The sequence below is a fragment of the Panthera uncia genome (genome assembly GCF_023721935.1).
Source record: "Panthera uncia isolate 11264 chromosome C1 unlocalized genomic scaffold, Puncia_PCG_1.0 HiC_scaffold_3, whole genome shotgun sequence".
Taxonomy (NCBI): domain Eukaryota; kingdom Metazoa; phylum Chordata; class Mammalia; order Carnivora; family Felidae; genus Panthera; species Panthera uncia.
This window is the reverse complement of record NW_026057584.1, coordinates 102920711-102934380: the sequence shown is the minus strand read 5'-3', so window position 1 is coordinate 102934380 and position 13670 is coordinate 102920711. Positions and strand designations below refer to the sequence as shown.

At 44.5% G+C, this 13670-nt stretch overlaps 1 protein-coding gene, 1 long non-coding RNA gene and 1 other non-coding gene across 4 annotated transcripts in view; 1 reads left to right on the top strand and 2 right to left on the bottom strand.

Annotated features, from left to right (window-relative positions):
* LOC125911937 (uncharacterized) overlaps positions 1-12881 on the bottom strand; it is a 16414-nt gene extending 3533 nt beyond the window's left edge. Inside the window, exons 1-2 of one of the 2 annotated variants that reach the window (XR_007454516.1) lie at positions 12647-12881; positions 12398-12451 (exon numbers count right to left, since the gene is read on the bottom strand). This is a non-coding gene — a long non-coding RNA (uncharacterized LOC125911937). Of the gene's footprint in view, positions 1-12246; positions 12452-12646 lie in introns of those variants that run through there. The other variant, XR_007454515.1, reaches the window with a different exon arrangement.
* CLASP1 (cytoplasmic linker associated protein 1) overlaps positions 1-13670 on the top strand; it is a 272017-nt gene that overhangs the window by 82833 nt on the left and 175514 nt on the right. The window contains exons 3-6 of the mRNA XM_049616225.1: positions 8103-8181; positions 9975-10078; positions 10939-11030; positions 13201-13276. Coding sequence (XP_049472182.1) covers positions 8103-8181; positions 9975-10078; positions 10939-11030; positions 13201-13276 — 351 coding nt within the window. The remainder of the gene's footprint in view (positions 1-8102; positions 8182-9974; positions 10079-10938; positions 11031-13200; positions 13277-13670) is intronic.
* On the bottom strand, positions 7427-7552 carry LOC125912016 (U4atac minor spliceosomal RNA). Its single transcript, XR_007454584.1, has one exon. It is a non-coding gene; the product is annotated as a U4atac minor spliceosomal RNA (small nuclear RNA).

Genomic DNA, 13670 nt, shown 5'->3' with positions numbered 1-13670 from the left:
CTTTTCTTTTCTTTTCTTTTCTTTTCTTTTCTTTTCTTTTCTTTTCTTCTCTTCTCTTCTCTTCTCTTCTCTTTTCTTTTCTTTTCTTTCTTTTCTCTTTTCTTTTCTTTTCTTTTCTTTTCTTTTCTTTTCTTTTCTTTTCTGTCTTATCACCTAAATATGCACTTTAAAATTATAGTTTATGTTTGCTTGTTTTTGAACTTCATACAAAAGTTTCATTACTTAGTGTCTGGCCTTTTCACTCGTTGTTACGAGATTTATCTATACCATTGAGCATAGTTGTGATTCATTCATTTTTGTTCTTGGGTATGAAAACCACAACCCATACATTCTACAGTAGATGGACACATGGATTTATAGATTTAGGCTATTATAAATAGTGTTGCTTTGATGAATTTTGTATATTTCACCTGTTATATATGTGCAGGTATGTCTATTGGGCATATTCCTAGTGGTGGAATTGCTGCAAATTTTGTAGATAATACCAGGGTGTTTTCTTTTCTTTTTAAATGTTTATTTATTTTGAGAGAGAGAGAGCACGTGTGTGCGGTGGGGGGGGGGGGGGGGCAGAGAGAGGGAGAGAGAGAAGCCCAAGCAGGCTCCACACTCAAAGCAGAGTCCGACACAGAGCTTGATGACACAGAGCTTGATACCATGATTGTGAGATCATGACCTGAGCCAAAATCAAGAATCGGAAGCTTAACTGACTGAGCCACCCAGGTGCCCCCAAAGATGTTTTCTGAAGTGTTGTTTGTACCAATTTACATTCCAACCAGCACGTATGAGAGTTTGCATGTTCTTGTCACACTTGGTATTGTCAGTCTTTAATTTTAGCCATTCTGGGGAGTATGTATCAGTGTCTCTTTATAATTTTACTTTCCATTTGTCTGATGATTAATGGAGGCTTAACAACTTTTCATATACTTCTGACCATTGCTGTCTTTTATGAAGTGTCTGTTCAGCTATTTTGCCCATTTTTGTTCTGGGTTGCCTATTGATTGGTTTGTAGAAGATCTCTATATATGTACTGTATATTCTGGAATCAGGCCTGTGGTTGCTTATTTGTTTTATAAATACCTTCTTTCAGTGTGACTTGCCTTTTACTTTCTTACAGTGTTTGATATGCCAAAGTTCTTAATTTTAGTTTGATCCAGTTCATCAGTCTTTTCCTTTAGGGTTTGTGTTTATTGTGCCCTGCTATTTTCTTATGTCAATTTCTAAAAGCTTTATGGTTTTGCCTTTCCACACTTACATCTGTTACTGGGAATTCATTTTTCTGTATGGTGTGAGGTAGGAGTCAGTTTCTTTCTTATTCCGTATATTCAGTTGACTCAGGGCATTTATTTAAAAGAACAACCCTGTTCTCACTGGTCTGTAGTACCCACTTTCTCATAAGTTAAGTGCCCATATATGTGTGAGTCTGTTTCTTTATTCTGTCCTTTTAATACAGTTTTTCTCTCCTTGACCTGATAGCACATTGCCTTAATCATTACCATTTTGTAATAAATCTTGATATCCAGTGGAAGCAAGTTTTATCACCTCTTGTCTCACCATTTACATTTCCGCATAGATTTTGGAATCAATTTGTGGACTTCTTAAAAAAGTACACAGTTGGAATTTTGAGTGAAATTTTACTGAATGTGGATCAATTGAGGAAAAATGAGAATTTCACTGTACTGAATATTCCAACCTATAGTTTATCTTTCCATTTATTTTAGTGCTCTTTAATTTTTTTAAATTGTTCCATAGCTTTTTGGGTAGATATTTATCTTGGCTAGCTTTACTCCAGGTGTTTATTTTTATGCAATTACATATGGAAACTTAAAAAAAATCCCTTTTTGGCTTGTTGGTACGGAAATGTAGTTGATTCTTTTATATATTGACTTTGGATTATTCAGTCTTGCTTAGCTAACTTTTTAATTTTATAATATACCTGTACATCTTCTAGATCTTCTATTTATATAGTTTCCATTAATAATGGCAGTTTTGCTTCTTTATGAGTTTTATACCTCCAGTTTTGTTTTTTTTTTTCCCCTCAGTATTTCATCATGAAGTATGCTTGATTTGACACTTGGATCAAGATTTGGCTCTATCCACGTTTGGCTGTTTTGAATAATGCTGTTAGGAACATAGTTGTACAAGTATCTTTTGGAATCCTGCTTTCAAATCCTTTTGAGTATATACCCAGAAGTGGAGTTGCTGGATCATATAGTAATTTTGTGTTTAATTATTTGAGGACCCACTGTATCATTTTCCATTGTTTTATATTCTTACCAGCAGTGTATCAAGAGTTCTGATGTCCCCATGTCCTCACCAGCACTTATTTTCTTTCTTTATTTTCGTTTTCATTTAAAAAGGATGTTTATTATTTATTTTGAGAGAGAGAGCAGGGGAGGGCAGAGAGAGAGAAGGGAAGGGGGGAGAGAGAATCCTAAGCAGGCTCTGCACTGCCAGCACAGAGCCTGATGCAGGGCTCAAACTCAGAAACTGTGAGATCATCACCAGAGCTGAAATCCAACCAACTGAGCCACCCAGGTGCCCCCTTTTGCTTGTTTTCTGTTTTTTTTTTAAGCAGGCTTTACTCACAACCTTGAGTTCATGACCTGATGTGAGATGCTGGATGCCTAACGGATTGAGCCACCCAGGCACCCCTCTTCCTCCCTTCCTCCTTTCCTCCCTTCTGTTATAATAGTGATCCAAATGGGTCACAGCTATTGCTTTTTACCTGCTGTTGCTGACTGTCCTTTTTGAACTCCATTTGAACTTATGTTCGTTCTTTTCTATTCTTTGTCTCTTACCTATTTTTTTTGAATATTTCATCCTTTTGCCTTTTCACTGTGGATTTCTTTCTGCAGACTTAGTGTCCAGTGTGCTTTTAAACCCATCCATTGAATACTGAATTTTGGATATTGTATTATTTGGTGCTTTTGAAAATTGATGTCACTTTTTAAAGTTTGTAATTTCTCTCCCCCAAATTTTAATTGTGTTTTATCTTCTTAAGTATAGTAAGAATTACTATTATTATTATTATCATCATTATTATTATAAGTAAGCTTTATATCCAACATGGGGCTTGAACTCATGACTCTGAGATCAAGAATCACATGCTCTACTGACTGAGCCAGCCAGTTGCCCCAGAATTATTATTTTAATATCTAATTATTTTCACGCGCATAGTTCAGTGTGTCTGTGTTTCTGTCAGTTTTCATTTCTAGTTATCATGTGTGCCTGGTTATCTTTGGTTGTATTTTGGACATTGTATTTGCAAATTGTTTAAAGAAGTAAAATGAGGGGGTGCCTCAATGGCTTAATTGGTTAAGCGTTTGACTCTTGATCTTGCCTCACATCATGGTCTCACAGTTCATGAGTTCGAGCCCTGAGTCAGGCTCTGTGCTGATAGTGTGGAGCGTGCTTGGGATTCTCTGTCTTCCTTTCTCTCTGCCCCTCCCCAGCTTACATTTTCTCTCCCTAAAATAAATAAACATTAAAAAAAGAAGTAAATTGAAGACTAGATTGGATGATGTTCTCTCCATCCAGAAGTGCTTTGTGTTTTCATCTGCCCAGGGCTTTAGGGCACTACTAAGCCAAGATCATTTCCATCTGATGTCAAGGATTGCTATTTTTGGGGGCCACCCAGATTCTTAGAAGCTAATCTGTGGTTGTTTAGGCTGTTTTACTTTCAGTTCACTCTTCTAAGGTCTAGCCATTTGGATTTCTAACTCAAGTTGTAGGGGGCTATACAAGCCACCAACCTTTGGGGGCTCTGGAATCCAGTCTGTTCTCCTGGACCCAAATGGATATTGAGAGTGATTCTCAGTGTTTTGGTTGCCCCTTCCCAGTGTCTAAATGGCCTGAGGGCAGAAGTGGGGCATTTGCTGCAGGCTCCTCCCTCTGGTTTTACTTTATTTATGTTTCATGACCTGGTAACTACTCTTTGCCTTCTTAGTTCTTTGATGTTTCCAACCAGATGTTCTTTTATAATTTAGCTAGCAATTTTAGTTGTTTTCAGCATGAGGGTGAGTCTGAGTTACTTTGCAATTATTACCTGCTTTTAAAATCTTTTTTTTTTTTAATGTGTATTTATTTTTGAGACAGAGGGAGACAGAACATGAGTTGGGGAAGGGCATAGAGAGAGGGAGACACAGAATCTGCAACAGGCTCTGGGCTCTGAGCTGTCACCACAGAGCCCGATGCGGGGCTTGAACCCACGAACTGTGAGATCATGACCCAAGCCGAAGTCAGACGCTTAACCGACTGAGCCACCCAGGAGCCCCTGAAAGCATGTTTTTAAAGTTGTAGGATAAAGGAATTGTGTTGGACCTTGAGAACTCCTCTGTTCTCATCTGTTCAATGAATTCATTACTAAGTTAGTCAAGTAGCTTGTGTTTTGTTTTTGCTTTTGGTAAAGTAGGGGTTGATTGACCACCCACCACGTACCCACTACTGTGCCATATGTGTGTGTGTGTGTGTGTGTGTGTGTGTGTAATGGAAAGTTTGAAAAAATAACAAGGCATAATATTCCTTACATGTAAGGAGTTTAGTTGTGAAAACAAGCATAAACTCAGAAAATTGAATAGAATATTAAAGGAGGTGCTCAAAGGTAATGCAGAATCACTGGCTTAGTGAACACTAAGGCATTAAGTCCTGGGTGTGAGCCCGACCTCCTCCTTGCCTCTGCCCTCTCTCTCCCAGGCTGCCTTCCTCATGCTGGTCACTGTGCCCCCTGTTCCGGCCCCCTGTCACCCCTTCTTTGCCATTACAGCTATTCAGGGGCTGTCCCATCGTCTCCAAGACGTATCTGAAGCCCTTGAGGAGCTGCCTCCCCTGCGACTTCTCGGCCCTGTCGTGTGCTTAAGCTGTCCCCATCGTGGCAGCCGTCTGTCTGCATGCACGCTTCCCTTGGCCTGCTTCCTTTGGTGCAAGGCTGGTTTTTCAAAACTTAGCTTCACACCGCGTGACTTTTTCTGGGAAGCCTTCTTTGCTGTCTGAGTCCCTTGCTGTCGGGAATCACAAACCTCTGCTGGACCACTGGTCAGTGTCTGTTGCCCATGGTAATGGCAGTGACAGTGAGCTAGCTATAACAGCCAGCACGTGTGCGTGGTCTAGCCCTGACCATGCACCAAGCACTATTTCAAGCACTTGACATACACAAAGCGACCTATGAGGGAGCTGTTACTGTTGTCCCCATTTTACAGCTAGGAAACTGAAGTACAGAGAGGCTTCACGGCTAATAATTGTGGTCTTCCAGGCAGTGGCTTTATTCATGTATCCCCTTCTTCAGTAGGGAAATGGAAACACAGGAGCAAGGCCTGAGCTGCGAAGATAAATGTTTGTGGGTGACGATTCCCTTTCTTGCCCGCTGGGGCTGTGACTCAGGGTGAACTAGACAACTATATATGAACCCCCCCTCCCCCACCCTACCCCGCTTCCTTCCCAAGTTTAGTTGTTGATTCTGTTCTGTCCTCTCCTGTCCTATTTCCCTGGGTCTTAGCTGCCAAGCCAGGCTTCTTGGGGAGTCTCTGGACTTCCCAGTCCATCTGGGCTAGACTTTTTGAAATTTACTCTGTAGGGTTTAGCTAGGCGTGATCTGGTCCAACCTACCAAGTAAACCTCCATCTTGGAAAGGATTGAAGTCTGTGCTCCCTCCAATTCTACAGGTAGCTTAACTGATGATACGTGCTGTGATATCTGACAGAATTTTGAATCCTTTGAATAAGGATTATTATACTTTAGTGTTGAATGAGTGACGAAGGGATGTGGTGAGAACTCGAAGGCGGCAACATTTAGTATTTCTGTAATGAATAATGCTCCCACCTCCAACAAGTTATGCAACCATACTCATGCTTAGGATTCATCAGGGAAAAGCCAATTCCGTTTAATTAATGGGCTTCTCTTTTAAAAATACAAGCATTAATGTTTGGCACAGTTTTGGATTTACAGGAAAATTACAGGATGGTACAGAGATTTCCAGTGTACCTCCCACTCAGACTCTCCGTTAATATTAACATTAGTACGGTATTGTTGTTATGATTAATAAAGCAATATTGATGCATTTTTATTAACTCAAGTCCAAAGTTTATTCAGAGTTCCTCACCCCCCCCCCCCCACTGTCTTTTATCTGTTCCTGGATCCCACCCAGGGTACACACTACGGTTAGTTGTCATGTGTCCCCAGACTCCTCCTCTAGGTTAGGACAGTTTCTTGGACTTCCATGTTTTTGATGACTTTATCAGTACTGGTCAGGCATATTGTAAGATGTCCCTCTATGGGAATTTGATGTTTTCCTCATGATTAAATGGGCTTATGGATTTTGAGGATGTAAAGTGTCATTTTAATCACACCATCACAAGCATAGATATGTCAACATGATTTGTGACTGTTGTTATTGACCCTGATCATCTGGTTGAGGTGATGTTTGTCAGGTTTCTCCACTGTAAAGTTATTCCCCTCTGCTTTCATACTGTACTCTTTGGAAGGAAGTCAGAGTGTAATACCTAATCCTCTTTAGCCCCGCGAGTAAAGCCACCATTTTAAAATGTATTGTACCATGACGTATTTAAAAAAGAAAAAATAATATCTCCAAGGTGCCAGCCCCTTTCATAGGGCATGTAGTAGACATGTTTGTGTCCTGGTTAATGGGCAGTTTGAAGCAGTGAATTCCAAGCTGAATAGAAAAGCCTGCGGTCTTCGCTTTTTCAAGCTCCTGCGGGCAGGGGCAGGGGCAGACAGATGAGAATTCGGAATCATAATTATATTGCCTGATGTTAGGATTATTATCTTTGCCTCAGTCTTACGTGGTCTGTAAGATACTGGACTTCGTTTTTGTTTTTTGTTTTTTTTGTTTTTTTTAAGAGAGAGGCAAAGTATAAGATAGACTTTTTTTTAATGTTTATTTTTGAGAGAGAACGTGTGAGTGGAGGAGGGGCAGACACACACACACACACACACACACACACACACACACACACAATCCAAGGCAGGCTCCAGCCTATCAGCACGGAGTCTGACACGGTGCTTGAACTCAAACAGCAAGGTCATGGCCTGAAGTCGGGCACTTAGCCGACTGAACCCCCTAGGTGCTCCCGGTTTGTTTTTAAAGCTTTTGTAACAAGGCAACACTGCTTTCTACGGAGCAGGGAGGCTTATATACGATCATGTATTGAAGCACAGAAGCGGATTTCGTGAATTAAGCTTGCGTTTTGGGGAGCATTTATGGTCTACACCGATAGGTCTGTGAAGTGAGCTTTGGTGCGGTTGAGTTGAATTAGCTGTGAATGTTGTTATTATGAAAGTGTGAAGAAACTAAGAAAACGAAAGGGGCAGGGAGTGAGCGCTGCTTGTAGGCTGAGAGGAGCGTTACAACCAGCAATTACGTTCAACATAGCTCTCATTTGAACTCAAAAGTCGTGGAAAAGAGGTTTTTCGTTTTTCCAAAAATTGCACCAAGGTAAAGCAGAGCTCTAGCTGATGCGGGTGTGTTGTGCAGGCGTTAGCAGTACTGCCCTCACTATACGTTCATTGGACAGTAGCGCAACCCCAAGAAAAGGATGGTTGGCAAGAGCTGTGCGTGCGCTGCTAGCAGGAAGCGCCAATACCGGGTAGGGTTGGGGTGACTAATTCTCAACTGGCCTTGCAGCCTGGTAGCTAGTGTCCCTTTATACTGAGCACAGCTTCCGAAGGAAACCACCAACTCCTTGTTCCCTGAGGCTTCTGAAGGTCGCGACGTGGCCGCTTAGTTTTACCCAGAAGGCCACGCGCCAGATGCGGGTAATTTGCATACGTATTCCTCGTCGGGGCGGGGCTGTAGGGGGCGGGGCAGCGGCGCCGGTTTACACGCTGGTCTGCTCGCGTTCTGCATACGGACCCGCCGTGGCTTTTTATTTCCTTTCAAGTGACCGGTTGTTTTCTGTTTAAGCTGTGAACAGCTCTTTGCGTACCACAGCAGCCCTCTTGATAACCAGTTTATTCTGCCGTCGACATGCACTCTCCGGGCTCACGGACGGCATTTGAGCCAGGAATGGGGGGGCATCCCGGCAGCTGGTGGGCGCGAGCTCAGGCCCCGAGGCCGGCAGCTAACGGGTTCCCGCTGTTTTCCCTTGCAGGTGGTTCTTCTCGGCATGGACATCCTGTCTGCGCTGGTCACCCGGCTGCAGGATCGGTTCAAGGCGCAGATTGGCACAGGTGAGCTGTGGGTAGGTGTGGAGCGGGCCCCCACATTCTCCACCGTCCAGCCCCCAGCCTTCCCTCCGTCTCCCCAGCGCCTCCACTTAGCTGTATCCAACCCTTAGAGCTGGAGCCCCCCACCTCCCGCTGTCCTAGCCAAACCCCCTCCCAGCCAACCAACCCTCGTCTCTCCTTCAGTCTCCCCCTGCTGGCGCGGCACCACTGCTCCCTCTCCCCTCCTGAGCTCACCCCACAACCGCTGGCCTCACCGCACCTGCTGGCATGTTCACTGTTTCTGGTTTTACCATACCTTTCCGCTGGCTTCTTTCTGTGTTCGTGTTTTCATACACAGTGTCACTGCCTGTTCTTTCTTCTACAGATTAGCTGTCACATTTTAGTGCCAACCAAATCATATTTGCCCCTTTTGAGGGGCATTGTGTTTTCTCACTTGGAGAAGGCCTGCAAATCTAATATGGTTATATTCTTTCCAGGTCATTATCGTTGGTGTTAGTGTGTTCCCTTTGATCGTAAATGTCACAAGTGCATGTTAAATGACCACTTTTTATTTTGGAGGGAAAACAGTATGTCAGAAAAATGAAATAAAAAATAAGCACAGGTTTCATTTTCGAGATGACACAGTCATTTCTCAATTCCTGACCTCTGGGATTTCATGGTAGTATAAGCACCAAGCAGCTCTGTTTGTACACACATTTCCTTATAGAACTTCTCCCTTTCAGTTGCTGCATGTGTATTTGTTATTATTATTATTACTATTTTTTTTGCTAACTTCCTGGTCAGCATGCTCTTTCAGACAAGGTCAAGAACTCTTTCCCACTCTGGCACTAACTGTCCATCTATAAATAAAAACTTCCCTTTTATTTATTTATTTGTTTGTTTTTAAAAAACTTTTTTTAAAAATGTTTGTTTTTTTGAGAGAGAGAGAAACAGAGCTTGAGCAGAGGAGGGGCAGAGAGAGAAGGAGACATAGAATCCAAAGCAGGCTCCACGTTCTGAACTGTCAGCACAGAGTCCGACGAGGCTTAAACTGTGAAATCATGACCTGAGCCAAAGTCAGACGCTTAACTGACTGACCCACCCAGGCACCCCAAAACCTCCCTTACTTTTAGACATTTCATATTTTATAGCATTATATTTTCCTCCTAAATTAACAGAATTATTCAGGGATAGCTCTTGTAAAAGAAAAGTTTATGGGAGAAGCAAAATAAGCTGATTTCTGTTAGGTGAATGCTCTTGGAGTGCTAGCAGGTGGCCCACACCTGGGTGTGTGGAGGATGGGTGGGGACCTTGACTCCCTCTAGAGCACGTGCATGTACATTATGTAGAATTCACAAGTGTAGATGAAAGAAGGATGGAGTCTTGAGTGCCCGCTCCTTTTACCTCCGGTGAATATGCTGGACCCCCTCCTTTACCTAGATTTCCATTCGTGTTGACTCTTTCCTGCCAGAATCTGCCACTGACATCCATTTTAATTTTTTGCCAGCTTAAAAATGTGTTGAGAGCTAGCTGGAGGAGGGTGGGCTAAGGAAGAAGACTGGTATAGGATGTCCGAGCAAAGGACTTCCGGATTCTCAGACCAGCTCCTGTGGATTTTAGTGAGGAAAGTAGAACCTTGCGGATCCGTGGGTTTGGATTGGCGCACATCATTTAGGCCAGGATTTTGTCTTCCTGGGGATTGAAATACCCAGATGGTGACTGCAGGACCTGACCTCCCCCACCCCACCCCCCACCCCGCCCAGCCCCACCCCACCCCCACAGGCTTTCATTTGATGAATTTGCATTTTGATTTTCAGTGTTGCCAAGTTTAATAGACAGACTAGGAGATGCTAAAGACTCTGTGCGGGAGCAAGACCAGACTCTGCTGCTGAAGATCATGGATCAAGCTGCTAATCCCCAGGTAGGGCGGGGAGGTGCGTCTGCCTCACTCAGCATCCCTGGTGACTCCATATAAAAATAATTTCATTTAAAGCTGTTGTCTTTCACGTGAAAAATTCTGTAGCATTTAAGCCGCACCCGCACGCCCCCATACAGGATGGTTAAATAAGTAATAAGTAGCAAAGGGTATACTTTGAATAAATTAGTGGATTTAACATGAGTCTCGAGTGCTTGGTTGAATCCATTAGATTCTTGAGCTTGTGTAACTGACTCGGTTTCTCTGAAAAGAGGCGGTTGTGGTGTCTGGAGGGTCAGGAGCCGTGGCTGGAGCCCTCATTCCGATCTGCTAGTGAGCTGGGGCTGCGGGGACAGGTGGACAGAGAGACACAGCCCTGCCTTCCAGGCTTCAGTTGTGTCATGTTCAGGGGGTGGGGTGGGGCGGGGTGGTGGAGGGATCAGAGAAAGCCATCCAGAGAGGGTAGAACCCAGAATGTGTTACGAGGTGAATGGATGTGTGGCTTGCAGATACAGCGGGGACCACTGTTGTGGACCGGGAGAGCGGTAGGAGTATGTGATCTTTTGCATGCCACCCAAACCTCTCTTGGCTTTCATTTCCTCACCCACGAAACGGGGGCTGGTTACACCTTTGTTTGAGAGCTTTGGGGATAATCACATGCAGTTATATAAAGGAATGTGTTTGGAAAAGCTGTGTGTCGATATACGAATATAAGTCACTATTTTTCAGTGTGCTCTGGAGAGGACGAAATGGGTGAGTCGAGGCTGGGCTGACTTGGCACCTGCTGAGAGGTCCCTCTCCTGTTGGCCCTGTATTAAATGAAGGCTCCTCTTCTCCTCTCCTCTTCTGTCCTTTGTTGCCTACAGTATGTGTGGGACCGGATGCTGGGAGGCTTCAAGCACAAGAATTTCCGGACTCGGGAAGGCACGTGCCTCTGCCTTGTTGCCACACTCAATGCGTAAGTCTGGGTGGGGCCTAAGGGTTTCCCTGGCCAAGCATGTTTATTTTCGTTTTATTTTTTTTTAAGTTTATTTATTTATTTTTAGAGAGAGAGAGAGAGGAGGAGGGGTGGAGAGAGAGAAGGAGAGAAGAGAGAGAGAGAGGGAGGAGGGGGTAGAGAGGGAGAGAGAGAATCCCACGCGGGCTCTGCATGGAGCTTGAACCATGTGTTCGTGAGACCACAAGACCATGACCTGAGCTGAAATCAAGAGTCGGACGCTTAACCGACTGAGCCACCCAGGTGCCCCAGGTGCCCCAGGATTTTTATTTTTAACTTTGTGTTTTGAGATAACTATAGGTTTCAGGAGGTTGCAGAGAAACATCCTGGGAAGTTCCGTGGACCCCTCCCCATAGTCCTTCAGTGTTAACATCTTACATCTTGTGTAGCACAGTGCCAGCACCTGGAAACCAATCGATGCAGTGCACGGGGCTCCTACAGATTCCTCTGGTTACACACAGGCATGGTGGGTGCCGACCTGTCCATTTCTGTCACGTGTGTGGCTCTGGGGAGCCAGCCCTCCAGCAAGGTACAGACCTGCACAGCACCCCAGGCTCCCTCACGCTAGCCACCCCCGGCAACCACTAATCTCTTCGCCATCTCTGTGATTGTGTCGCTTCAAGAGTGTTATACAAACGGAATCATACAGAATGAGCACGTAACCCTTTGAGATTGACTTCTTCCACTGAACATAATTCTTTTGAGGTTGCGTATGGGGTATCGCCTACACAGCAGTTCCTTTCTTTTTATCGCCCAGCAGAATTCCACGCTACAGACTTAGCCACTCGCATCACCATTCACCTGTTGAAGGCTATTTGAATAGTTTCTGCCTTCTGGCTAGTACAAATACAGGTGCTGTGAGCGTGTACGTACACGTCCCGCCATCAATATAAGCTTTCCTTTCTCTTGGATCGGTGTCCAAGAGGGCCATTGCTGGGTCGTTTGGTAGGTTTAATTTTAAAGAAGCTGCCAGACTTTTTTTAGTTTTAAAAGGAACTGCCAAACTGTTTTCCAGAGTCGTCTGTACCATTTTACATCCCCAGCAGCCAGAGTATGAACGATTTAGTTTCTTCGTACCTCTGTTAGCAGTGAATGTTCTCATTGTTTTTTATCTGACCCACGTTCTTAGGTGTATGGTGATATCTCACTGTAGTCTTAGTTTGTACTTTCCTAACGACGAGTGACATGGAATATTTTTTCATGTGCTTATTTGTAGGAGAGGCAAAGATTTTTAAAACAGAAAAGTTACACGTCACTCCTTCTGATTATAAAAGTGACACTGTATATGTCCGAAAACGTGCAACGGGAAGAAAATAATGATTACATACCTTTCTGCCACCTTCGTGCAATCACTGTCACCTCATGGCGCATTGTAGTCCAGCCTGTAAAGTTATATTATTTTCAAAAAGAAAACTGGGATGACATGTCACCTCGTAAAATTTTCCCCTTCTCATTACCCTTTTCAGTGCCGTTAAGTTTGCCCAAACGTGTCTGGAGTTTTTAAAAAAAGCATTTCTTGGTTTGGATCACAGTAGTTTCACTTCTGAGAATGTGCCCTAAGGAAGACATGAGCTTACCGGAGAGTTGTATTCGCAAGGGCTATTTGGGGCCGTGTCTGTGACGGTGGAAAGCGGTCAGGGACTTCAGTGCTGCCCAGCTGGGCGGTGTTCAGCTGGAACCCTCCGCGGCCACTGTGTCTTTCCGTCCAGCGGTCATCAACCGAACGTCAGCCTGGGCAGGTGGAGAGTTAAATGAGGACCCTCTAGGGACTTGCGGTTTCGTTGAGAACATGGAGTTGGGCAGAATAGGAAGTGCGTGATAGGATAATAACACAGGGCAGCCGTGTGGGAGGCAGGCAGTGCTGTGGGAAAGGCTGGCAGGCAGATCGGGGAGAGCCCTGAGTGCCAGGGAGAAGGTGCGTCAGCGAGCAGCACGGACGGCTTTGAACTCTGTGCAGAGGAGGCCTTTGTGGTGCGCCGATTTTGGAACCAGGTGGGCGGAAGATTGGAAGATGGGAAGGAGGGAGAGCCTAGGTGTGAGGGGGCGATAGGGCCCTGGGGAGGGAGAGGGAGGGGGGGAGCGTTTCTTCCCTTTGTTCTCACCAGCAGTAAAACACTCCTTTTGTTTTCAGCTCTGGAGCACACACTTTAACACTAAGCAAGATTGTGCCACATATATGTAACTTACTTGGAGACCCCAACAGCCAGGTGAGTATATTTTGGTGAGAAAGAAGTATCCTGCTTACAGACCATCAGGATGCATTTTGGTGTCCTGTGTATACCTGGTAGGCGGGTGGGACTTCATTCCTGTTTGTAATGCTCTGATTATCGTTCCAGATATTAGCATTAGAGCCCGTTAGCATTAATAAGGCATCACTGGTGAATGTGGTGGCCCCTCTGCCCTGTTCTGTGTGTGGCTGAGGCCTCACTGCCTGTGAAGTGACGTCCTCTGTGCCGGCCTCCAAGATAATGTTGCTGGAGTCACTCCCTCTCCAGCCAAGAGAGGGTGAGCTCGGGGGAGAGCGATCAGTGCTGATTGAAGTCAGATAGGAATTGACTCTTGGGGGAAGGGGGATTAGATGGAAAGGGCCTGAGCAGTATG